The sequence below is a fragment of the Furipterus horrens genome, unplaced genomic scaffold, assembly GCF_987537825.1.
Source record: "Furipterus horrens unplaced genomic scaffold, mFurHor1.1.pri manual_scaffold_12, whole genome shotgun sequence".
NCBI lineage: Eukaryota > Metazoa > Chordata > Mammalia > Chiroptera > Furipteridae > Furipterus > Furipterus horrens.
The window spans coordinates 657328-684020 of NW_028327182.1; the positions used below are offsets into that span (position 1 = coordinate 657328).

Consider the following 26693-nt stretch of genomic DNA (forward strand, 5'->3'; position numbering starts at 1 on the left):
TTTGAAACATACTCAGTAAAGTAGGAACAGAAGGGGACTTTCTCAAAATGCGGAAGATAACTTCCTGAGCGCTCCGCAGCCACCGCCACCCGCGGTGCTGGGAGACGGGAAGCTTCTCCTCTAAGATCAGGAACACGTCCATGTTTCTCTCTCTCCTCTTTCTCTAAAATCAGCAAAGACACCCTCGGGTGAGGGTTTAAAGAAGCTGCGTGGACAGCCAGGGAGAGGCAGCAACGTCAGCCTCCGCTCTTCCTCCGCCTCCTTCCTGACTTCCACATTGTGGGGGGTCCGTGCCCAATGGCAGGGTTCAGGAACACGCTTGGGCGACCGCGGAGGGCTGGTGGGGTCTACGAAGGGGCTCACTGGGATGTGCTGGTGGCTCTCCCAGGCCGGGCCAACCCTGTCCCCGGGAGAGCATTTCGGAGAGAAGGGCGGGGGCACTGGCCTGAAGCACGGCTCTCTGGGGTGGACATTACGCATCAGGGGGACAGAGGCAGCCCTGCCCCTCTGTCACCCAGGAAGTACTCCCCGCCCCTGTGCCGTGTGGGAGGCGTTGGGGGCTGGGGGCCCTGGGGACGCATCGTTGGGACGTCGTGCGGAACCCTGAGCAGACCCTTTTCCAGGCAGGACCATGCCCGGACGCCAACAGCACAACAGCGGGGGTCACTGACCACGGACTCCCGGGACGGCTGTTTTCCCAGGACGTCAGTCTCGGCACCCGCAGGCTGTGACCCGCAGGCTGTGACCCGCAGGCTGTGACCCGTGCTAACCAGCTCGCGGGCGGCAGGCTGAGGTCGCGGGCCAGGGCGAGCCCCTGCGTCCCCCTCTGTGAGCAGCTCCCCCCGCTTGTCTGTCCACAGGTCCCCTCACGGGGCTCCCAGCCTCCCCTCCCCCCTCCACGGCTGCAGATTCTGCCTGCGCTCATGGCCCCACAGCCACCCGCTTCCAGGAAGGTCGCATGGCCCGGGGCCCTCCTCTGCCCTCCCCTTCTCCGAGTCCCTGTCCTCAGAGAGCCCTTTCCAGCCCAGAACCGTCCTATTTACCGCCTTCCTAGTCCGTGGCTTGTACTTAAGACCAGAGGCCTGCGTGCGGCCCTCACCTGCCTGGGCCACCTCCCCGTGACGTGCCTGTGGCCGTGCCCAGTGTGACAACGGGTCAGTCACTCGCAGCGTCCCGTGGCCACGTCTCACCTGCCGGGTGCACGCGCGACCCCCATGCCCGCTCCGCCGGGCCTTCCTCTAACTGCTGGTGGACTGGCCCCCTCTCTCAGAGGCTCGCTCCCGCTCCCCCTCCTCCAGGAAGCCCTCCCTGTCTGCCCCTGGGTGGCCTGGACTGCCCTGTGCACGCGGCCTTGTGACTTCCCTTCTTCCCACCTGCGTCCCCTTCTGCGCCGGCCTCCCTCCGAGCCAGCACAGCCTTCTGTCCCCCATCTTTGTCACCCAGCACAGAGCCGGGCAGAGAGGGGCCTCCGGGAAGGCGGCGCTGGGAGAAGTGACGGCACGATGGGGAAGGAACGGATCCGCCCGGCTAAAGCGGCTCGCCCTGCTCTCTGAGAGTCTGTCTCGGGACGTCCTGCCTCCTGCCTGCTCCTGCCGCCTGGCCCGGGGCTGGGCTCAGGGTCTCCTGAGCAGGCTGGGGGGACGGGGTCTCCTTCCCGCTCTGCCCCGGCACTCGTCCGGGCGAGCACGCGGGAGGAGCCGGGAGGGCAGGCCCGGGCCTCAGTCTGCTCGCAGGTGCCGAGGCCCCGCCTGGGGGAGCAGCCCAGACAGAAGGGGCCGGAGAGAGCACACGTCAGTGCCGCACACACCTGGGCCTCTTTCCACATTTGCGGGGCCTCCCTCCCAGCCCAGTCCAGGCATGTTCCCCGCGCCCCGGAGCAGACGCTCTGCTAGAGGAAGCCACACCTCACTTCCTTGTGTTCCAGGACAGCCGGGCCTCGCAGGTAAGCAGGGCCACGGGGTTTCTAGCCGGGGAGAGTCGTTTTCTGTCTGGGAAGGGAGATGTTTTAATCCTCACCTGAAGACGCGTTTTCACTGCTTGTAGAGAAAGAGGAAGGGTCGGGGAGGGGGCAGAGAGAGAAACGCTGATGTGAGAAAGAAACATGGATACGTTGCCTCCCATACGCGCCCCGACGGGATTGAAGCCGCAACCTGAGTATGTGCCCTGACTGGGAATCGAACCTGCGACTTTTCAGGCTATGGGACGATGCTCTGATCAAGCGAACCACCTGGCCAGGGCTGGGAAGGGCCTTTTTGCTGAGCTCTGGATGGACTTTTTCCTGTTCTCAGATCCCGGCCTGCCCTGCCTGGGCCGGAAGGGCACGTACCCAGCACAGCCCACGGGGGTCATGGCAGGGCACGGACAGACCCTGTGAACACGTCTGACCTGGGTCTGCGTGTGGCAAGCTGTGGACGTGCCCGTCACCCCGCCATGGGCGTGATGGTTCAGGCAAAGGCTATTTCTTGAGTTTAAAGGGAAACACGGAAATCACAGGAATGTCTGTCTCCACGCTGCCCACGCTCTTCTCACTGAGGAACCGTGAGACCACGGAGCGGACACGGAGGCTGGGTGGGGAGGGCAGGGCGCTGCCGGTGGCCGCCTCTGCGACGGGGTGCGGGCGCGGCGGGGCGGGGAGGGCGGCCCGGCGATTTTATCTGCCTGTGCTCTCTGCGCTGTTTGCATAATGAAGCCTCTGTTGCCTTCCTAATGGTTTTGAAAAAGTGATCTTGTTTCTGAAGGGAAGGCTGGTAAGAACCCTAAACAACAATATCCAGTCCAGGTTTGCCGCTTCTCCCCAGGTCCCCCTTTTGGGGCCCCCAGGAGCCGCCCCTGCCCTGTGCAGGCAGCTGTTTGGGGGGCTTTCCCCCCCTCCATTGGCTTCATCTCTGACCCTTTTCCCGCTGATCCCAGAGATCACAACGTGAATTTTTAAAATCAGCTTTATTGTGGCACAACGTGCATGCAACAGGGCTCCCCGCTTTTCTGTGTGCACTTCCGTGCGTGCTGAGAGACGGGCACCGTGCGGTTGTAGAGCCAGCAGCCCGGTCACTACACGGAACTGTTCTACTCCCCGCACAAGCGCCCGCGGCCTCTGCCTCGTAAGGGCCCTCCCCGCCCCCAGCAGCCGCAGCCCGCTTCCCCGCTGCTTCCCACCAGGGGCCCTGGGCGGGGGGCACGGTGCGCTGGAGTGTCTCCCATGCACCGGAAGGTTGTGGGTTCGATCCCTGGTTGGGGCACACACGGGAGACAACCGATTGATTGATGTTTCTCTCTCACAATGATGTTTTTCTCTCTAAAATCAATAAACATATCCTGGAGTGAGGGTTTTTTAAAAAAGTGTCACATAAATGAAGTGCCAGAGCATGTGGCCTTTGCGGTCTGGCTTCTTTCGCCGAGCAGAAGGCTCTGGAGGTTCAGTCGCGTCGCCGTGAGTGTGGCAGGCCCCCTCCGCCGTGGCCGGGGAGCATCCGTGGAGCCCCGGTGGGCCGGCCGGGCAGCAGCTTGGATCGGGGCCAGCTTGCTGTTCTGAGCACTTCTGTGATGAATGAGCATTTGCTGGCAGGTCTTTGTGTGCACATGTGCTTTCCTTTTTTTTCTGAGAAAAACCTGGGAGCAGAACTGCTGAGTCACATCGTAACATGTGTGTCACTTGATGAAAAACCGTGAAGCCGTTTTGCATGGTTGCGCCATTCGCGTTCCCGGCAGTTTTTGGCCTGTCGTTCTGTGCCGGCGTCTGTCGGGTTCAAGCAGCGATTTTCCTGCCTCTCGATACGACGCGTGATTTTCTGTTTCATTCTGTGCACTTTCGGTATCACAGTACGAGACTCTGGGCCATACTTGAATCTGGTGACGGAGGCCTTCTGGGCATGGCTCTGGAAGGGCGATGGGGTTGGGGGGTCTCGGCTCCCCACTGATAAAATAAAATCTGTCACTTGAAGAGAAACAAACACTACATTTATCTTGATGCGACAGCAATAGCCGTGAATATTGAAAATCTGTCAGTGTGCAAATATTGATCGAGATCATTTGGAGTATTAGGACTTGCAGTTAAGCCCACGACGTGGCCCCTTTTCCTGGAGCTGAAGTCTTTTTTGAGTTATTAACAAAATGACCTACAATTCATATTTGTATAAGGAAGTAAGTTATTTCCAAATATATTCTACTATAAAGTAATTTAACCACCTTATGGGGCAAGTAGCAAATATGTCATTTTGACTCTAACAAAAACATTATTTCTTTGGTATATTTAATTTCAGTTTCTTTGTATTTTTAAAACGCTTTAGAATTACAGAACACAGGGAATGCTCCATTCCACGTTCTTAGGTATTTCCTCCACTGTTAACCGGACGTCTGGTTTCCCACTCAGCACACTCAGCTTCACTGGCTGTTTGTCCTACCGTTGGACATAACTGCCCTTTCCTTTTAAATTTTGCCAAGAGTACTTCCCTAAACACGTCCCATCGCGGAATCTTCCTTGAGTTAGAATCTCTCACGTGAGATTACTCCATCAGAGTTGAGTCTTCTGATCACGCTTGACACATAATTTGGAATTTGTCAGTAGGCCGTCCCTGAGCTAACCCCGTGGTGGCTCTTCTAAGGGTGACTTTCTGCTTCCACTCTTCCTCCCACACTTACTGACTGGAGCTGTTCTGTCAGAAGGAGTTTTTCCTTCTCCCTATTTTTTATTTATTCAGTCCCTTACTCATGTCAGTATGGGCTTATGAATACTTTATCCCTGTGTTATAAAATAATACGATTATTTATTTTGGATAAATAAAACTCAACAAATTATTTATAAGTAAATAACTTGGATAAAAAACTAAGTAGAAGAATTAGATTCCTTATAATATTAAGTAATAGTAGTATTACTTACTATTAAGTAGTTATATTAAGCCACATTGTCTTTAAATTCATAAACACCATACTCTCTTCATTTATTTAGGTTTTCTTGGATTTCTTTCATCAGTGCTGATCAAAAAACCTTGCTGCCCTGGCGGGTGCGGCTCAGTGGAGTGAGCGTTGCCCTGAAAACCAAAGGGTCGCGGTTCGATTCCCAGTCAGGGCACAGGCCTGGGTTGCGGGCCAGGTCCCCGGTTGGGGGCATGTGAGAAGCAACCACACATTGGGATTTTCTATGTAGAAAACCATACACAAACTATTTAGTCTCTTTCATTTTAATTTGTACTCCTTTTATTTTAAAAATTGTCTTGTTACACTAGGATGTCAATATTCAATGCTGAAGAAGAGCCGTGAGCGACACGTTCTGGCCTTGTCGGGTCTGAAGGAAAAAGTGTTTCGTTTCTCACCAGGTCAGCTCTGGTTTGTCTGTCCGTTTGTTTTGTAGTTTTCCTCGATCCACTTAAGAACGTTCCCTTCTAGTTCCAGTTTTCGCTCCTCACTTCTTCGTGCAGATCCAAGCTTCGGTCTGGCATCCCATTCCTACTGCCTGAAGCACTTTGCATATTCATCATGCAGAGGCTCTGCTGGCAACTGATGCCCTCTTGCAAGTTTTTGTATCTGTAGTTTAATGTCTGTCACCAGTTTGTGGACATTCTTGGACTTACTGATTTCAACATGTCTTCCGACCTATTCTCTCTCCCTTCTTCTTAGGGTCCAATCACAGCTCCATTAGAGCCCTTGACATTGGTCCTGGGGGCTTCGGTTTCCTCCCTCCCTGCAGATGCCTTTCTGCCTTCGTATTCTGGGCCAGTAGTTTGTTTGCAACCTCGGCTCTCTGATGACACCCCCAAAAGTTGTGAATGTGAAGCTAATTTGACTTTTTTACATTGTGAGGGTGGGAATGATGCTTCTTGGAGTTCACTGACATACCAGGGCGGAAGCTGCATCCATTTGAAGTGTACAGACCTATGCATTTGACCAATGTGTCTACCCACGCAGCTCCACCCAGGCCACGTGCAGCTCCCTCCTTGGCCTCACCCGTCCCCCGATAGTCACGGTCGACGGATGCACATAAATTTATATATAACAGGTTGATCAAGAAATGAGAGAAGGGAAATCTGCACATCTTGCACAGTTCTGTTTTTCTTCCTGTTCTCAAAGCTGCCTTGGGCATTTATAACATCTCCACACGTGTTTGCAAGTTCAAGAATTCTTGCATTTCTTTCTCTCTCTCTCTCTCTCTCTTTTTTTTTTTGGCTCCAGCAAACCTAACGCAGAAAATGCTTCTAAGTGCGAAAGCCTTGACGTTCATCCCGTTGGTTACACAAGAATAAACAGAACACAAAGCAAACATGAATTTGTTCTTTTCTGCTGGACACACGAGGCAGAGACAGGACTCCGGCCATGACTCACACAACATATTTCTGCTGAACTGCCGATGCTTCTGCAGCCAGTCTGACCTTTCCCTCGGGCGGCTGTGACGCATGCTCCGCTTTCCCTGCTGTTGCGTTGGGCTTAATCACTCTTCTTTGTTAATAAAACATAGCTCTTCCTACTGAACACTTACCTGTCCTTTCCTAGGGGCACGTGGGGGGCTCATGAGATGCTTCTGAACGTTCTCCGCCCGGCAGGCAGCCCCCGTGAGACATGTGTGTGCAGATGGCCTCGGGCCTGCTCTCTGACCCCTCTCTTCTTGTCCTTCCAGACTCAGAGCCAGGCGCGTACCTGCCGGGGGCAGGTGAGATGGAAGATAAGCGGCTCCTCGCTTCCCCTGCAGAACCAGAGGAACAGGGGGCGCGGCCGGGAAACAGACTGCGATGATTCTGGAACACTGTCCCACCAGAGCGAAAGTCAGTCAGACGCAAAAAACGGCCACTTTGGAAGTGCTTCCCACAGAGTCCCTGCCTGGTGACCCCACGGCGGGAACCTGCTCCCCTCAGGAGGTACCGCCATGGACAGAGCAGCACGATGGGGATGTCCCGACGGCCCGGCCACCACCCCTCCTCAGGAGCAGAGTTTGGCCGGTGTCCCTGGGCTTGACCCAAAGGAAGAACGAGATCCAGCTCCTGACTTCGAGGACACGTCCTGCAAAAGTGGTTTCTGAGTCTTCGCCGCCGTCGCTGAAGGAGGAGGCGGGGCGCCCGGGCTGCATGGCCTGCCCTGAGCCGTCCTCGCTGGCAGGGGCTCCGTGCCACGCGCAGCTGGTGTCCGTCCGGGACCTCCGGGGCGGCTCTGCTATTTCTCTTCAGAAGTCCCGGTCTGAGAGCTGCCTGGGCGTCCCGGGGGCCTGGCCCCTCCTCCTCTGGTGCTGCGAGCTGGGCCGGAGCTGCCCTCTCGGCCACGGCGGGGCCGCGGGCCCGGGGCAGCCTCTCCAGGGCCCCCTGGGCAGCACGCGCCCGGTGCGATCCGGGAAGAGGCGCAGAGCCTCGGGCCCGGTGGGGGACCCCGCTGCGTCCTGCTCCTGGCCCTGCGGTGACGGCCACTGCCGGCTGCCTTCCGGGGCGTCGTGCCTCCCGCACGCCCAGCTTTGCCGCAGTGCCCCCGACAACATTGGTGGCAAGAGCGGGGCTTCCCCAGGGCATGTGCCCCAGCTCATGGGGACGCCGCCCAGGGCCCAGGACGCCATGGGTTTCCCCTTACGGTACTCTGAGGACCCCCCAGGGCAGACCTTTGTGCCGTGTGGGGCCCATTTGAAGGAAAGAACAGAAGCAGAGGGAGCCACGGGAACACACAGCCCCCTGCACCCCCCTCCCCTCCCGGTGTCTCCCCAGAGGCAGGAGCTGAGCAAGCCCGGCGCTCTGGGCTGCGGGGCGGCCTCTCAGGAAACACTCTCTGGGCACCTCTGGCTGGAGAACCAGTTGGGACAGGATTCTCGGCCCTGCCCAGTCCCTTCAGTCCCTGCCGCGGAATGGGGGAGCCTTGGTTCACAAGAAGTGCCACGACCTGCCAAGTGCAAGTCCGAACACAGCCCAGAAAGCAGGCCAGGGGAACCCCGAGGCACTGGCCCTGCCCCAGAGGCTGCTGGGAAACAGAAGCACCTTGGGGACATTGCTGCTGAGGCAGGAAGCCAAACTGGGAAGGACACATTGAAGTGCATGCTCCCTGAGAAGAGAAGGCCACCTGCTGGGGCCGGGTTCCCACAGCATTCTAGGAACAGCGGGACACAGGTGTGCAAGACAGACGGGACCGGCCGCTGCAGAGGGAGTGCTGGGTCAGAGGCTCCACAGACCACCCCCAAATCAAGTGCAACGCACCCTTCGGAGGGAGCAGAAGATGCCATTGGTCTAGACCCCAAGTGCACGAAAAAGGCCCTGCAGGGTTTTTCAGAAGTCACATCAGCAACCAAGCCTCCCTGCAGGTGTAGTTACGAGGGGGGCGACCAGGGGCCAGAGGGGGCTGCCCCGCCGGAGCCCAAAGCAGACAGGGCCTCTCGGGGCAGGTGCGCGCTCATTATCATCGCAGTTGAGCAGAAGGGGCTTCAGGCCAGCTGGAGGAGAGTGGGTCGGCTTCCAGAAACACGGTCCTGCGAGTTTCTGGGGGAAAGGCCAGGATCTGCCCGAGATGCGGGAGCGATGCCCGTGGAGCCTCCTGCGGCTGGGGCGCCGCACACTTGTGGCCAGGAGCGCGCAGCCCGCAGCCCAGGAGGTGACCGTGGGACTCCTCTGCAGGCGGCCCGCACTGCGTGGGGCAGAGAAGACACCTGTTCCCAGGAGCCTGCAGCGGGCAGGCTGAGTCTGGAGGCGCCTGGGGAAGACAAACCCCCTGGGAAGCTCCAGAGCTCCGGGACTGGGGCGGACGGTGGGGGTGCTGCTCAGGCCCCTGGCCCCAGGCCTGAGGACACATGCGGGGCGCAAGCGGGCACACAGGGGGACAGGGACCCCGACGGTGGCGCTGCTCCGGCCTCGTCCCCGCAGGCCCGCCAGGCTTCACGGGAGCCCAAGCCACTGCAGCCGGGTGCCTGCACCCTGGGCGTGAAGGGTGAACCGCGGCGCCTCGCAGACAGGCTGACAGCCGTGGCCGGCGGGTGGGGCACATCCGGCCAGGACCCGGCACCTCTGGGCCGTGCGCATGAGCTCAGTGCCCCCCAGGCCGGGGCTGCAGGGCTGGTCGGAGGAGGGGAGGCGGAGACTCGGAGGGACCCCGGCAGCAGAAGACTGTCCTCAGACAGCTGCGACGCCAGGAGACTCAAAACTCCAGAGAAAAGGCTCAGGGCAAGGCTGGCCATAGCTCATAAGACCTTTGCAACGTTCTTCGAGTCCAAAGTTGTGGACAGAGAGAACACTGAAGAGCGTTCTCCGGGTTCTGCCCAGGGCCTGAAGGGGCGGAGCGGGCGGCTCCCAAGTTCCTGGCATGAGTTTCTTAAAAGCAAACCGGCAGGAGGCCCTGAAAGGCCCTCCTTAGCGAGTCCGGGGCCAGGAGACATCCTGACCCCCTTCAGACTGGCCCCGGGGCTTGACAGCCGCCGCGAGAAGCAGGACAAGGGGGGCTGTGCTGTCAGGGATCCCTGGGCACCCCCGCCTTCACCCAGCGGTTTGGTCTGTCCAGACAGCAGGAGAAAAAGTGAACCCGCCATGCCATGTGCAAGCCCCCAGGACAGTGGTAGGTACCTCCATGCAGGTATCTTTCCTGGAACGTCCTGGCTGACGTCCCTCACCAGCCCCTGTGCCCAGCAGCCCGGGGCCCGCGGCCCTGTCCCCTCCGCCTCTGCCTGCCGCCTGGCACCTGGAAACCAGGGCGTGCCCTGCAAGCCCTTGAGCCCCAAACCTCAGAGCCCCAGGTCCGGGGCTCAGTGCGTGGACTTGGACCACCCTGGCAGCGCCGGTGTCGGCTCCGTGGTTTTCCTCGGAAGCCACGGCAATGCCCACAGCGACGCGGAGAGCAGCTCAGAGACCCCGGACAGGCCCAGGACCCACCAGACCAGCCCCGGCCACCTGCTTCCTCCGCAGACACTGGGCCACGATGGCCGGGAGGAGGGGAGCTGGGGGAGAGGCCAGCGTCACCGTCGCCGTGACCTGCGCGCAGCGCCCTCGCTCAGGGACCTGCCTGGGAGTGAGGTGAGTTCTCTCTGACCCCCACCGAGCCCTTTATTTACGTCTGAAGGCGAGGGCAGGAGGGAGCCCCCCGGAGCATCTTCATTATAACGAATATCCAGGGCTTTTGCCAGGGCCCGGCTGGGCCCCAAGGAAACTCACCTCGGAGGCTCCACGGCTCCACCTCGTGGCCGCGTCTGAGAAAGCGGGCGGGGGTCGTCGCCGGTTCTTCCTCGGCGCTGTTAGGGAGCAAACGTTGTTTTATCTCAGCACCCTAAAAATGTCATTCCTTATACAGTATTAAACTTCCTTCCAGCTTCTTTTCTATAAATAAGTTTTATATACGACTTCCCATGGGTACAATCGTGCCATCTCTAGAGGCTTTGATTTTCTAAGATTTTGCATCTTATAGTTTTTCTTTTTTAAAAGACACTTCTAAAATTCTCGCCCAGGGATATGTTTACTGCTTTTAGAGAGAAGAGAAGGGAGAGAGAGAGACATTGATAGGTTTGCTCCATTCTTCCTGATTGAACGGCAGCCCGGGCACATGCCCTGATTGGGATTCAAACCCACAACCATTAGGTGTAGGGATGACACCCCAACCAACTGAACCACCTGGACAGGGCGGCTCTTTTTAAAAAATCAGATGTAATTTGGCCTGCAGTGAATACATACATGTACAATGTCCAGTTCCCCCCTTAACCAGGATTAAAGTAGATTTCATGAGGATTCCAAGTCTAAGATTCTGTCGCCATATAAGGTTCACACAAGATAGAATTCTGGTTATGAATAGGAAATAGAAATTATATACTGAATCCAATCATGGTCTAGTAGTTTCTGCTATTAAACACAAAAAGATAAATTACAGATGCAACTACCAAAAGAGTGTGGGAAGAAGCAAAGAAGAACATAGCAGAGCTGGAAAGAGTTAGAACCGCAAGACTAAGAAAGCCTGTGTTGAAGGAAATAATAACTAGATCACTGTTCTCTAAGTGTAGTCATTGGGCTAGATGGATTATTCTGAAGTGTGTTGCTTAATTTCTTGAAAAGTATATTTTATTTATTTATCTTTAGAGACAGGGGAAAGCAGGGAGTAAGAGGGAGAGAAACATCAATGTGTGGTTGCCTCTCCCACGCCCCCAACTGGGGACCTGGCCTGCAACCCAGGCAGGTGCCCTGACTGGGAATCGAACCGGTGACCTTTCAGTCTGCAGGCCGGCGCTCAGTCCACTGAGCATCACCGGCCAGGGCTGTTGCTTAATTTCTAAGTTGGTGGAGACTTCCCAAATGCCATTCTAGTACTGATTTCTAGTTTGATTTATGGTCAGAGAAGCATACTTCACATACTTTCAATGCTTTTACATTTACGTGGTTGTTATTCTTGCTTTTATCATTATCACCAAGGATACGGTCTCTCTTGGTGAACAGCCCTGAAAACAATGTGTGTCCTGCTGTTGGGGGACGGTCCTGCCAATGCCAGTTAATTCCAGTTGGCCCATGGGGTCGTCCACTTCCTCTCCTGCTATGTTTCTGTTTCTACGTCCTATTGATTATTGAGAGAGAAGTGGCAAAGTATCCAGCCTTTACTGTGGGTTTTCCATTTCTCCTTTAAATTTTATCGGTTTTGCTTCATAGACTTTATTTTGAAGGTCTGTAGGGAGGTGAATACATATTTAGGATGGTTATGTCTTCCTGGTGAATTCACCCTCTTGTTATTTAATATCCTTTGGAACCTTGTTAGTTTTCTGTACTCTGAAGTCCATTTCATCTGATATCGATGCAACCATTCAAGGTCTTATTTTTATTAGAATTTGTGTGGCATATGTTTTCCATCCTTTTGCTTCTTACCTACGTTTTAAAGTATATTATATTGATTATGCTATTACAGGTGAACCAATTTTTTCCCTTTTGCGCCCCTCTGCCCAATACCTCCCTTCCCTCCAGCAACAGCCCCCCTCCCCCGACTTAGTTCATGTCCACAGGTTGTGCATATAAGTTCTTTGGCTTCTCCATTTCCTTTACTACTCTTAACTTCCCCCTGTCTGTTTTGTCCCTACCAGTCATGCTTCTTGATCCCTGCACCATTTCCCCATTTCTCCCCCTTTCTGATCCCCACTGGTAACCCTCCATATGGTCTCCATATCTATGGTTCTGTTCCTGTTCTAGTTGTTTGCTTAGTTTGTTTTTATTTTTATTTTTGTAGGTTTTGTTGTTGATAGTTGTGAGTTTGTTGTCATTTTAATGTTCATAGTTTTGATCTTTTTTTTAAAATAAGTCCCTTTAACATTTCATATAATAATGGCTTGGTGATGAACTCCTTTAGCTTTACCTTGTCTGGGAAGCACTTTATCTGCCCTTCCATTCTAAGTGATAGTTTTGCTGGATAGAGTAGTCTTGGTTGTAGGTCCTTGCTTTTCATCACATTGAATACTTCTTGCCAGTCCCTTTTCGCCTGCAAAGTGTCTTTTGAGAAATCAGCTGACAGTCTTACAGGAACTCCTTTGTAGGTAACTCCCTGCTTTTCTCTTGCTGCTTTTAAGATTCTCTTCATCTTTAACCTTTAGCATTTTAATTATGATCCATCTTGGTGTGGTCCTCTTTGGGTCTAGCTTGTTTGGGATTCTCTGTGATTCCTGGACTTGTATGTCTCTTTTCTTCACCAAATTTGGGAATTTTCCTTCATTATTTTTTCACATAAGTATTTGATTTCTTGCTCTTCCTCTTCTCCTTCTGGCACCCCTATGGTTTGGATATTGGCATGTTTAAAGTTGTCCCAGAGGTTCCTAAGCCTCTCCTTGTTTTTTACAATTCTTATTTCTTCATTCTGTGCTGGTTGACTGTTTTTTTCTTCCTTATGTTCCAAATCGTTGACTTGAACCCCGGTTTCCTCCTCACCACTGGTTTCATTTGGATTTTCCTTTGTTTTCTCTTAGCATAGCCTTCCCTTATTCCCTTCTGTGTTTGCCGTACTCAAGCACATCTGTCAAGCCTGTGAGCATCTTTATCACCAGTGTTTAGAATTCTGTATCTGTTAGGTTGGTTATCTTCTTGTCTGTTAGGTTGGCTATCTCCTCGTCACTTAGTTCTCCCACTGGAACCTTGATCTGTTCCCTTCTGGGCCATACTTCTCTGTCTTCTCACCTTCACACAGTCCTGTGTGTGTTTGCCTCTATGTCTTAGGCAGAGCTGTTGCACCTGTTATGTTGTAAGGGGCGGAGCCTTAGGGATTTGTCAGTACAGGGCGACCAGTTTCACCACGTTGTGGTGCTGTGTGTGGGGGAGGGGTCTGAGAGGGAACAATGCTGCTTGCTCAGCACTTGCCCCTTTTCCATGCACTTCTCCCACTTCCTGGATAGGACTGGTACCTCTCTAGCTGTTGCCCTGGTGATAGTTCCCAGCATGGGTGGGTCTGCAGACATTCTACAGCCATGGGAACCTCTAAACAGACTCTTATGAGAGACGGGCAGTATCTTCCACCGCCCCAGCAGCCCCCACTGGTTTTCACAGCTAGAAGCAATGAGGCTTTATTTTCCCAGTGCTGGAACTGTGAGCTGTGTGGTCTGGCCTGGGACTGGTATCACTCCCCAAGTGTCCCTCCCGACTTTTATAATGTGTCTGCTTGTTCCACTGGCCACAGCCACTGCCTTGCTCTGTGGCCACACCGTGTCCTCTCTGCTCTGGCTCCCCAGCTCTGCCCCTCCTACCCATCTGGATGAGTATTGCTTCATTATATCCTCATTTGTTGGACTTCCACGTGGTTCAATTTTCTGGTAGTTCTGGTTGTTTTTGTTTTGAGATAGATGTAATCCTTCTTATGGTTGTGGATGGAGACGCAGCATGTCTACCTACATGTCCATCTTGGCCAGAGTCGCATCCTTACGTCTTAAAGCATGGTTATATGAGCTGCTTTTAAATGTTATAATTCCCAACAACTGGGATTTGTTGATTGTTTTTTCCCTTACAAGTTATTGAGATTTTCATAGTTCTTTGTATATCAAGTAACTCTGGGCTGTATTTGGACATTTTGAACATTATATTATGAGACTCTGGGCCTTGTTTAGTTCCTGTGGAGAACAATGATTATTAAGCTGCTGGCCCAGCTGAGGCTCCAGGCTCTTAGAGGCTTCCAGGGTTGAATCTCCCAGGTCAGCTCCCAGGTCAGTGCCCTTTGGATGCTGTGGGTCCCCAGGGACAAACCTGGAACCCGTAAAAGGTTCTACCCTGTCATTCCATCCTCAAGGACTTTATTTGGATCAGATCTGCCCAGGCACAGTTTTGGGACAAGTCTAGGAGTTCATAAAACAACTTGATGGGGTCATTTTCTTCAGCTCTATGCTCTGCATTCCTCCATCCACTCCAGGTCCCCGAAGCCCCCTCTCACGGGTCTTTTTGCTGGAGAGCTGGGCTTTCCTCTTCCTATACTCCCTGAGGCTATGTGCACCTCGGGAGCCAAGTGGCGGGAGGACAGGGCAGTAAACAAGAAATCGGGATTTCCCCCGCCACAGTTCCCCTGGTCACGGAGGAGTCCCCGCCCACAGAGTCTTAGACCCTTACTGCTCCAGTGGGGTGTCGGGGGGTCTGGGGTGTGCGCCAAACCTGAGGGCCCTTTTCTCTCCCTTTAGACCAGAGAGGGCTTTGTCTGGAGTCCTTTTTGTCCACACCGAGTTTCAAGGTGCTGCTGAGTTCAGACCGAGGGTACCCCGGGAGCAACACAGAAAACCCACCACAGAGTCAGTGTAACATAAAGTCCCGGTTTCCTTCCCCACCTGCTGGCCACCCTTAGCTGTCAGAGTCCTCAGGGTGGCATTCAAAGGGAGATGGGACAGAGGGCAATGCTCCGTCCCTCTTCATCTCTGCTTCTGTATTTCTGTTTCCAGAAATCACGAGAAGAACTTTCCAAGCGCTGTTTGCTTCATTGTGTGAGGGATACAAAAGAAAAGAGAGGGGAGCATACCACAATGTTTAAGTTAGTACCTTTTTTAAAGCAGACACACTGGGAGGGACCAGGTTCCGGTCTGGGCTATGGGTGCTAAAGGAACCCTAGCTCTTGTCTTCCCCGGACCGCAGGCGGCATGGGTCCTGCTGTCCCGTAACCATGAGCTAACACGGACTTCACGAGCTGCATTTTAATTACCTGCCCCTAAAATAAAATGCCACAGTGGAAACTAACAGTGTTGCCTTTGGAGAACTGTCAGGCCATGCGACGCACCAGCTGGGGTAGACTTCAGGGTCCGGGGGCCTTCTTGACAGGCCTCACGTCATGCTGGTGAGTGGCAGCCCCTCCTGCCCCAGTTGCCACCTGTGGGCACATGGGGTGCAGGCGACTGGAGTTCGGGGCAGCCTTTCTCTTTCCCGAGGATCTAGAGGTGAACGGCATCTGCCAGAGCTTTCACACTGTGGCTGTGTGCTCGGCTCGAAGCCAAAGTCCCGGACGGTCCGAGAAATGTGGCAGTGACCCGTCATCTCTTTCCTTCATTTGCTCTCGGTCCCTTTCCTCCTCTCCCAGCGCTGGAGGAAGAGGGCCGCCACCTCTCCGGGGTCTCTGAGTCCCCCCAGAAGAAGCCATCCCTTCTCCCAGAGCGCCCCAACAGGACTGAACTGCATGGGCCGGCCCGAGCGCACACCTGACCCCGGTGAGTCCCCTGTTCCTCTCCCTTTTGTTTCACACGCTGCTGTCTGGGCAAGAGCGACAGGAAGTGAGAGGGTGCTGTTGACTGTGCTGCTTGTCTGGCGGGAGTGGCTTGACGGTGAGAGAGATCGGGCACCCTTATCCCTTCCATGTGGAAGGGCTCCCTCCCACCCCGAGAAAGGGACTTCTTGGCTCAGGGAACATTCCACGATTGAATGCCCAAACCTGGCTCCATTCACTCAATTCGCCAGAATGACTGACCCTCCCTTGGGTCTTGTTATGGTATATAACTTGTTACCGGATGTAACTTGCTATAGGGATGTAACTTGTTATGGTATGTAACTTGTTAGTTACAGGAATGTAACTTGTTATAGGATATAACTTGTTACCGGATGTAACTTGCTACAGGGATGTAACTTGTTACAGGGATGTAACTTGTTAGTTACGGGATGTAACTTGCTACAGGATGTAACTTGTTACCAGTTATAACTTGCAGAAGAAGCGATCACATAGAGCTGCCTCTTCTCCAGTCCAGGGACTTGGGTGTTTTCCCTTCTGAGGGACCCACCTCTTCCTGGAGTTTGACTGACCTTCAGAGTCCCTTTCCCAAAATTATGGCAAATAGCATCACATCACCTGTTTGTACAAAAAAGGGCTGCGTTTTGCGCCAGAAGGATCCCGGGCCCCAGTGACGGCCAGGGAGGGGCTGCCGTATGCATGGCCGTTACCTTTTCTAGACCTAACCCAGGAGGGGCTGGGCATGCCGAACATGCTCCAGGTCTCCTGGGGGAAGGACGGACATTGGGTGTCAGGTCTTGAATGGGTGCCACTTACGTAAGATGGCAAACTTATAGTCTAAAAGCACCCAGCTGGCTTGGGAGAGAGGCCAAATCTCCTTGGACAGGGTTGCAAAAACAAACTGGCTATACCAGATATGTACAGACTTGGGGGGCAGGGGTTCCACTCAAGACTTTCCATAGTTTGGTCCTGTTGGTGCCGAAGACCTGCGGAAAGCCAGGGAAGTTAGCGAAAGACGCTGCATGAGAGCCACGGTCAAGCCTGGTACCCACGGAGGCCTGGAGCCCCAAGCCTGGCTCAGCACGTTCTGGGGGCACCGGCGGCTCAGGTTAATGGATGAACACGACTGGTTCTGTCAGCAAATGTGCTTACGCTGCGTCATGCGGTGGACGACTGTTTTTTCTCAGACACAGTTGTGATCTTAAATTCACAGTAAGCAAAGTTACAAAAAGGCATCTGACAGTTGCTGAAGGAATCTTTTCAAGGAAAAAAACTTTCTTGCACAAGCGCTCCATGCAGTCACCGAATTACGTAGAGGCTCCCGGAAGGGACAGTCACCGTGAGAGTCGCCGTTGCCATTGCGGTCTGAAGAAACATGGGTCCCTTTTTCCTACTGAACCGAGGACACTGCTCTTCCCTGCAGGACAGGGTCCCCAGATCAGTCAACTGAGGGCGGGACCTTCAGGGCGCAGAAACGGTGGAGTGGCCCCAGGGCCCATCAATTGGCATTACCTGATGCTTCCGCAGAGCTCCGGACTTTACATCAGTGTTTGCCTGCCAGCACCCGCGCGCCCCCAGTGCTGAGGGCAGGTATTACCACACGCATAGAGAAGAGGAGAGAGGACCCCCAAGGGGAGGAGGCAGCCTCTAGACATCTGTGAAGACGCCTGGCTTCTCCTGGTGCAGAGGCAGGATCACGCGTGGCTTGGGGAAGGGGATGGGCTATAAGAAACGGACCCCAGATGGAGGGAAGAGGAGAGAGGGACCACTTTTCCAGTGCCCCCCCATCCCAGGTGGCTGTGCTTTGCATGTCATCCTAACCATACCTGGGATACTTGACACTACAGCCCGCTCCCCAGGGCGTGGAGGGGTGATGGCGTGTGTGTGTGTGTGGGGGGCGCTCAGCAGCCCTTATCAGCTCCTATCAGCACTCCCCCCACGCATCGCACCTCCAATGTGAGACCAAGTCCCCCTGTTAACCTTCCAGATTTTGTATTTCTTACAAGGACTTCCTGATTTCTGGGCTCGTTTGGAGCAGTGGCTGTACCTCGTCCTCCGGACACTCCCCTCCCCAAGAACCCACACAACACCCACGAGTGTCTGGGAGGGTCGGAAGAATCGGCAGCTCCCTTCCCTCCCCGCCTATTAGCAAGTGCCCGGCTCCACGTTCGTTTGTGTCTGTCACTGGACTTTTCCTGACACTTTCTTAAGTCATCTGGCGGGGACCGTGACTCTCCCTTACGCGGCCTCTTCTTCACCGCACAGCCCCTGGCCGGGTAACCCGGGCGGACACGCTCCCGCCGCCGGCTGCGCGAGGAAGGCCGCTGCCCCGCGTTTCCAAGCGCTGCGCGCCCGCGCCGGGGCGGCCTGGAGGGGCGTGTTCCGGCCGAGCGCGTCCCCTGCCCCGCGGCGCTGGGCTGGGCTGCCCGCCCGCGTCTTGACCCTGGGACAACCGGGGCCTTCCGGCCTGATGCGCTCGGGCGCGCCGCCGGGTCAGAGCTGCGTCCTTAGGAATAAAAGCGAGGGCCCGCCCGCCAGCTCTACTCACCTCCGTGGCCTTGGGGTGTGCGGGCGCCCCCCGTGAGGACCTCCCCGCTGTAACCCACGCGAACGCCCACGAGACCCCGCGGCCGTCCGGGGCCCCGCGCCGCGCCCGCCCCGCCGCTCCGGGGCTGCGTGCGCGCGTGCGTGAGCGCGTGCCGACCGGGTCTGCGCGGCCTCCGCCGCCGCTCAGCGCCCAGGGCGGCCGGAGTGGCCGGGCAGCAGAGGCGCCGGCCGGGTGGGCGCCGGCCTCGCCCCGAGCCGCCCCCGCAGGGTCCGAGCGCCGGCGGCGGGCCGGAGCCTCCTAAGCGGAGCCCCAGGATGTCCGCGAGTCCGGAGCGGCGGCCGTGCGGCGGGGACGGAGCCGAGGATGCCGCGCCGCCGCCGGCGCTGCCCTCGCCCTCCGACGGCGCTGCGGGTGCGGGGGCCGACCCGGACCCCGGCTCGCTCGCTCCATCGCCCGGCACCCCCGCCGCTGCCGTGTTCCCCGCGCCGCTGCCCGCGGCCCAGCCTCCCGCAAGCCTGTGGCTGGAGCTCGGGCCACCGTGCGCGAGGGCGCAGCAGTGCCCGAGCGAGTCTAGCGGGCAGGCGAGCGGCGACCTGGGCACCAGCAGCAGCAGCGCCGGGCTGTCCCCGGCCTCCGACTCCGACAGCAGCGGCGTGGTGTGCGGCGGCCGTGGGGGCCTGCGCGGCGCCCGGTCGCGCTCCTGGAGCCTGGAGAGCCTGCGCTCGGTCACCGCTGGTAAGGGCGCCGCGCCGGCACGTCCTCTCTCGGGCTCCTCGGCTCCTTTCCCCGCCAGGCTCTCCTTCACTCACTCCCTTTCCTGTCTCTCCTTCCCATTTCTGCTCCTCCGCGTCCTCTTCCTTTGCCCTTCTGATTCTTTTTCCCGGGTTTCTTCTGCTTTCCCACCGTCACCTGCCGCCACCCCTGCCCCTGCTTTCACCCACGTCCGCCGGGGGGCTACCTGGCCCAGCCGAGCCGCGCTCACGCCCCGCCGCGCGGCACCCCGGAGCGGGGCGTCATCAGCTGGGAAGCTGGGTGTTTAGAGCCCCCTGCTCTGGACCAGGAGAACGCGTCTGGTTTCTGGGCTGCAGCCGCGTGACCTCTGCAAAACAGACGGTAGGAGAGGGCTCACGGGCCCAGAGCGACCGGACTCAGAGTGTCTGAGCCCGCAGCCCCGAGGAGGGGCCGTTCAGGACCCTCTGGGACAAGCAGTGCGCCTTCCCTGCGACGGGATGGCCATGGTGTCCCCCGGGGCCTTGCGCTTCGCTTCGTGCTCCCCAGGAGGGCTGAATTCTGGGTGCGCGAGGGCAGGAAGGCGGTGATCCTAGACACGAAGCAAGGAGGCCCTGGTGCTTTAGGGCGGTGCCCCTCGGTGAGCTGCTGAGCTGGATTCTTGGTGTTTTACTTCTTGGAAACACTCAACAAGTTGTATTGTTGAGCCCCTGCGGCGGAAGCTGTGCGGGAGGCAGATGCTGCTTGGCACGGGGGCGGTACCGCCCGCATTATGCTCAGGCGCGCGGTCGGGGGCCTCGGAGCCCCACCAGGCGCTGGAGGGAGGGAGGCGCAGCCAGTGCCCGGGTCAGAGCAGTGAAGCCTGAGGCGGGCATGCAGGGTGCAGGGTGGGGCACCCCCCGCCCCCTGTGGAGCACAGGCTCCATGGAGCCCTGTCAGGAAGGGTGAGTGAAAGGACCCTCCATGGTCGCGAGGGCACCGTGAAGGGTGGATGTGGCGTTTGGACTCTGTTTTCAAGTCAGTGGGTTTGCGCAGACCCGCATGGAGCGCTGCGTGACTCCATCTGCTCTGTCCCAAAAGAAAGGCAGGAGAGTCAGATGGGGTGAATCGGGGGGGGGGGGAGCACTGTTGGTGACTCCTCTGCCTGAACATCTTGACAGAATTCTGCAGCTCGGGCTCACCCCATCCCAGTTCCCCTGGGATCTCTCCTTCCCTTCTCTCTGGGGTGCTTGACTAGAGCGCCTGTCAGTGTAGGAACTCCAGGGTCTATAGCGACGGAAGTGGCACTTTAAGCAATCTGGGAAATGACCCCTTCCTCCACGTTGCCCACATGGCTTTCCTTGCCCTTCCAGCGCCGGAAGGCTTCTCTGCTCTGCTCAGCAACAGCAGGCGCCGCCCAGAGGGGCTTGGGCGGCATGGGCTCCCTCGCCATTTCTTCCTTCTGCCTCGGGCAGGCGTTGGGCAGGCGGAGATGGCAAGATCTGGGCTTATTAGACAACCCTGAGATCCAGGGCGACCCAGACTGGACCAGGCACCTGAGCACGCTCGCGGAAGCCTGCAGTGCTGGGGCGCGGGGCACGGCGGTCACTAAGGCCGGCACGGTGAGCTGGAAGGGTTGGCGTTGAGCCCAGAGCACAGGCCGCCGAGGATGGGCTCCGAGAGGTGCTGAGCACATGGGCGGCTTCCCGCTGGGCTCAGGGTGCTGGTCAGTCTCCAGCCACAGGGACACTGGGGACAGAGTTCCAAATCGCCGCTTTAGCCTCTGCCCCCACCCCCGCCCCTCAGCAGTGGTGCTCAGAGCCGGCTCGGCCACAAGGCCCATTGAGCCGGCTGACCCCTTGAAGCCACCTGTCAGCTGGGCTCCTGGAGAGCTAAGGACGCCGTTCCACCCCACGCCTGTGAGACGGGGCTGTTGTAGCCGTTTGCCTGGCGAGAAATCGAGGAAGAGGCCCCAAGACTCACCTTTGGGTTTGTTGTTCAGCTGAGGACGTGGTGGGGGAGGGGGCCTGGGCGGTGGGCCCTGGTGGGAAGGGATGTTCGTTGGGTGTCTTTTCTACACCCGGCGTGGCACACCCTGTTCCCTCCTGAACCACATAGAACTCCGGTGAGTCATGCTGCGTCATCCTGCAATCCAGGTACAAAAACAGGCGCAGAGATGGACAGTTACCTACCCAGGGACACACTTCCATTTAAGTTTTTTAAAAACTTAAAAAAAAAAAAATGATTTTAGTGCCCTGGCTGGTGTGGCTCTGTGGACTGAGCACCGGCCTGTGAACCAAAGGGCCCCCGGTTCGATTCCCAGGGAGGGCACAGGCCTGGGTTGCAGGCCGGGTCCCCAGTTGGGGGTGCATGAGAGGTAATCACACATTGATGTTTCTCTCCCTCTCCCTCTCTTTCTCCCTCTAAAAATAAATAAAATCTTAAGAGAGAGAGGAAGGGAGGGAGAGAGAGAGAGAGAAAGAGAAATTGATCAGTTACCTCCTTTATACGGGGACCGAACCCACAACCCAGACATGTGCCCTGACCAGGAATCAAACCGGTGACCTTTCACTTTGCAGGGTGATACCCAACCCACTGAGCCCCACGGGCCAGGGCCGCCTGCCTCATTTCTAGGTTGCAGCCATTGGCCCCAAGAAAACAGCATTGTAACAGGAGAGCAACGGGGGGTGGGGTGGGGGGGGGACAGGAGAGGGGATGGGAAAACTGTAATAGAACAACAATTTAAAAAAAGGAAAAGAAAAGAGAAAACAGCATTGTAAAGGAGCTAGCTGGGAGTCACGGGTGAGCTTTTAGGAAAATAACTGTCAGTAGGGGCTTCATAGCAGCCTTGGCTCTGGCTTCTCTTCTCTGGGTTACCTTGCCCCAGGGTGTCTGCCCGGATGGCCTCGGTGCTGGTGACGTGGGAAAGGTCCCCTCCTGGGCCCTGGGGACGGGGCAGGGAGAATGAGATGCTTTCAGCAGGTCGTCACTGGTCACTGGTCACCTGGTTAAGGGTTTGAACAAATCCTTAATGGCAGTTAGTTTTTGTTTTTTTTTTTTCCTAATGAAAATTGAATATACACAAAATTTAGCTTTCTTCCTGCTTAGCTCAATTCTGTTTATTTTTTATCTTCGTGTCTGGGCGGGGAGCGTAAGTGTTATAAACAGTAGAAAGACGTGTGTAAGACATTTGCAGGTAGAAGTATTTGAGGGGTTGGTTGGTTCAAAGAAAAATTGGGGAAGTTCACCCATCTGACATTTTCCCCAGCAAGACTTCATGATTTCTCTGTTAAAAGAGAGATTTCATTTCTCATTAGCTTCTTGGAGCATTTACAGCCGCGGGAGCTGCAGTTCAGCTTGTATGTTCTGTGTTGGTGAAGAGAAAAGGACAGCTTCCGGTTCTGCCAGATGACAAACTTGGAAAGCTGGTCTGCTAGAAACGCTTCAGCGTGGTTCATAAGGTACAACACGTGCCACCTGGTTGCTTGGCTGAGCCACTCTGAGTGGAGGAGAGCTCCCCCCCCGGGCCGGTGCTGGGAGGCTGGGAGGCTGGGAGGACCAGAGCTGGGAGTCAGTCACATACCCCGGCGCCGCAGCTGATGGGGAGGGAGGCGTGTTTTGCTCGAAAACACAGCAGCCGGAGTTGTTCTTATCCACTTGGGAACAGAAGATCAGGTCCTGAGCCTTTGCAAGGCTGGGGTTGGAACCAAAACCCTTACGCAGAACTGAGACCTAAGAGCTGAGCTACCAATGGAAGATGCGTTTTTTTCTTTTTGTTTTTTGTTTTTAAATTTCACTCTATTGCTGTTTGGGTTCTAGGTAAGAAAAACAAACAAATAATAACTCTCCTTGAAAATGAAAGCCTTACATGGATTATAGGGTTACATTTACAGCAGCTCATTCAGTCTGAGAACCTAAATGAGTTGCCTAAAAAAAAGATTAAATACCGATTAAATTGGGAAATCACCTAAAAATGTGTCCCCGGCGGTAACCCCGAGTACTGCAAAAACATTCATATATCTAAATGTGTTCAAGAATAAGAGACCAGGTTTGAAGGGCACATGGCTACAAGGTTTCCAAAACTGATGACATGTATGAATCTTCAGTTGAGCAAACGCCACACGCCCCTCCTCTTCGTGGGAGATACGAAATGCACCTTGAGAGAGAGAAGCCGGATTACCCACCGCGGAATGACACCGCACTGAAAGTCTGCTTATTGGCAGTAACAGCAAAAGCCAGGAGAATAGTAACTTCAAAGTGCTAAGAATTCTTCACCCAAATCAAGTATCATTCATGAGTGGGGTTAACATAAAGACGTTGAGGCCCTTTCTCTCTCCTAATACAGGCGTAAGCAAATTAGGTTGCATTCCAGAGGTTTTTATATTATTTCAGTAATCACTCAGTTCAAACTATTTTCTAATTTCTACTGAGATTCTTTTTCTGTGGCCTATGGGTTATTTAGCAGTGTATTATTAATTTATAATTGTGTTTTAATTAGTTTGTAGTCATTAATTTCTGACTTATCTGCATTATGACTGAAAAAAAAATCTGCATGACTTCAACCCTTTTAAATTTGTTGAAACTTGGTTTATTTTCCTAGTATTTTCAGTATTTCATGTATACTTGAAATTAATACGTATTCTGTCCTTGTTGAATACAGAATATGATACGTTATCTAAGTCAGATCTTCTTGCTGTATTTATTTTTCTGCTTGTTCTGTCAGTTGCTGAGAAAAGTATGCCTAACTCTTCCACCAGGACTTTTAATTTTCTAATTGGGTTTACAGAGAGAGAGGCTGTGTTATTCGGGACATTTAGTTTTGGTTATGTCTTCATTTAATAGTAACCTTTTGTCATCGTTAAATGTTCCTCTTCAGCTCTAATAACTCATTTACCTGAATGTCTACCTTGCTGTAAATACAGCTGTGGTAGCTTTCTTTTGGTTAATGCTTGCATAACATTATCATTTTCTTTTATATTTTTTAATATCATTTTTAATTTTTCAGTTACATACATTATTATATTAGTTTCAGGTGTATACCCCAGTGATTAAACATAATATAACTTCCTAAGTGGTCATCCCCATGAATCTTGTACCCATCTAATACCATACGTCGTTATTAGAATATTACTGACTATATTCTCTGTGCTGGACTTTACATCCCCATGACTATTCTGCAACTACTGATTTGTACGTCTTAACCCCTTCACTGTTTTCACCCAGGCCCCCCAACCCCCTCCCATCTGGCAACTGTCAAAATGTTCTCTGTATCTATGAGTCTGTTTCTGTTCTGCTTATTTGTTTATTTTGTTTTCTAGATTCAATTATTGATAGATATGTACTTATTGCCATTTTACTCATATTTTTAGTCTTTCTTTTCTTTTTTTAAAAGATCCTTTAACATTTCATATAATTCTGGTTTGGTGGTGATGAACTCCTTTAGCTCTTTCTTGTCTGGGAAGCTCTTTCTCTGCCCTTTGATTCTAAATGATAATCTTGGTTGTAGGTCCTTGTGTTTCATGACTTTGAATATTTCTGGCCTGCAAGGTTTCTGTTGTGATATGAGTTGACAGTCTTATGGGAGCTCCCTTGTAGGTAACTAACTGCTTTTCTCTTCCTGCTTTTAAGATTCTCCTTGTGTTTAATCTTTGCCATTTAATTATGATGTGTCTTGGTCTGAGCCTCTTTGGACTCCTCTAGTTTAGGACTCTCTGCACTTCTTAGAGGTGTATGTCTATTTTCTTCACCAGGTTAGACAAGTTTTCTATTGTTATTTTTTCAAATAGGTTTTCAATTTCTTCCCTTCTCTCTTCTCCTTCGGGCTCTCCCCGATGCAAAAGTTGTTACACTTGAAATTATCCCAGAGTGTCCTTACACACTCTTCATATTTTTTGATTTTTTTTTTCTTTTTGCTGTTCTGATTGGGCGTTTTGCTTCGCTTCCTTTTATTCCAAATCACTGTTTTTATTATTGGTTTCATTGACTCTACTGTTGATTCCCTGTGAATTATTTTTCATTTCAGTTAGCGTCTTCTTCATTTCTTAGGTTCTTTTTTATGGTTTCTGCCTCTATGTTTATGCTTTCTACCTAACTGTTGAAGTTCTCACTAAGTTTCCTCTTCCCCTAAGTTCACTGAGCATCCTTATAACCAGTGTTTTGAACTCTGCAGCTGGTAGATTGCTTGTCTCCATTTTACTTAGTTCTCTTTCTGGAGTTTCATTCTGTTCTTTCATTTGGGACCTGTTTCTCTGTCTCCTCATTTTGGCTGCCTCTCGGTGTTTGTTTCTATGCATTAGGTAGAGCTGTGAGGTCTCCTGGGCTTGGCAGAGTGGCCGAATGCAAAGAGACTGGAAGTGAGGGCCTAGGAGAGGCAGTCAGCGCAGTGGGTCCTGTGGGGGCCACACCTTTACCAGCCTTGGGGCCATCAGGGTCTTGGATCCTCAGAGGGCCCCCAAATAATGTTGACCTTAAACAAGTAGACAGCCAGATATTCACCAGCAAAAATGGATTTACCCAGGAACCATAAAAACTGCAATTTGACCCTGGCTGGTGCGGCTCCCTTGGCTGGAGTGTCGTCCCATATACTGAAAGGTCGCGGTTTGAGTCCTGGTCAGGGCGCAGGCCTGGGTTGCAGGTTTGGTCCCCAGTCAGGGTGTGCAGAAGAGGTGACTGGACTTCCCGTCAAGATGGAGGCGTAGGTAGTCACGCTTCACCTCCTCGTGTAAGTATAGAAAGGGTTACAACCAGACCTCAAACCTAAGACCCAGAACTGTCAGCAAAGCGAGCTGTGTGCAAGCCTGACAGCCAAGGATTTAAAGACATTCATCCAGGCGGGCAGGAGGGGTGGAGCCTTGGTCTGGCGGAGAGGCAGTGTGGTGAGGAAAGGCGCGGTGGCTTGGTGGCAGACGGACTGGCGGGTGACCTTGGGAGGGAGTGATCCCAGCCCCAGGCCAGACCACGCAGCCCAGCGTGCCGGCACCAGGAAGATAGACCCCCATTACCTCTGACTGTAAAAACTAGTGGGGGTTGTCGCAGTGGAAGAAACTGCTGGATTTTCGCCACTCAAAGGGCCATCATGGTCTTAGAATGTAGACAAACGCATGCACTCTGGGATTTACCACCAGGGCAGCAGCTGGAAGGGCGCCAGTTGTACACAGGAAGGGGGTGAAGTGACTGGAAATGGGGTGAGCATTGGGCAGATCGCTAGCAACCAGGCAGCAGCACTGTCCCCTCTCTGAGCCCCGCCCCCCACAGATCCACAAAGTGGTGAAGTGAGTGGCCCCGCCCTGGCAATTACCTAAGGCTCTGCCCCACACAGTTTACAGGTACCTTTTCTACATAGGCCACGCTACTAAGACAAGGAGTAAAAGAAACTCTACTTAATACACAGGGAGGCTGCCAAACTGAGGAGACAAAGAAAAAGGACCCAAATGAAAGAACAGAACAAAACCCCAGAAAAAGAACTAAGTGAAACAGAGATAGCTGACCTATCAGATGCAGAGTTCCAAACACTGGTGATCAGGATGCTCAGAGAGCTCAATGAGTACGGGGAAAAATAAGGAAGAAGTGAAGGTTACACTAAGTGAAATAAAGAATAACCCACAGGGAACCAACAGAGAAAGGAAGGAAGCCAGGATTCAAACCAAGGATTTGGAACATAAGGAAGAGAGAAACATTCAAGCAGATCAAAAAGAAATAAAAATTTAAAAAGAAAATGAGGGGAGGCTTAGGAACCTCTGGGGCATCTCTGTGGGGTCCAGGCTGCCCATCCCAGGCAGCCTCTGAGTCTCAGCAGAACACTGGAAGGCGGGGCAGGCAGGACCGAAGGCCACTCAGAGGGTTTCCATGGGAACTGGAGGTA

At 54.0% G+C, this 26693-nt stretch overlaps 1 protein-coding gene and 1 long non-coding RNA gene across 4 annotated transcripts in view; both read left to right on the forward strand.

Annotated features, from left to right (window-relative positions):
* Nucleotides 1-1779: 1779 nt before the first annotated feature.
* On the forward strand, nt 1780-7023 carry LOC149995783 (uncharacterized). The gene is made up of 3 exons (XR_016507508.1): nt 1780-1942; nt 5220-5309; nt 6605-7023. It is a non-coding gene; the product is annotated as an uncharacterized LOC149995783 (long non-coding RNA).
* Nucleotides 7024-8928: 1905 nt separating this feature from the next.
* Nucleotides 8929-26693, forward strand: part of ARHGEF4 (Rho guanine nucleotide exchange factor 4) — a 33237-nt gene continuing 15472 nt past the window's right edge. For 2 of the 3 annotated variants that reach the window (XM_090258875.1, XM_090258876.1), the window contains exons 1-2: nt 8929-9953; nt 15436-15562. In XM_090258875.1, coding sequence (XP_090115001.1) covers nt 9471-9953; nt 15436-15562 — 610 coding nt within the window. In that variant the 5' untranslated portion in view covers nt 8929-9470. Of the gene's footprint in view, nt 9954-15435; nt 15563-18423; nt 18860-26693 lie in introns of those variants that run through there. The other variant, XM_090258877.1, reaches the window with a different exon arrangement.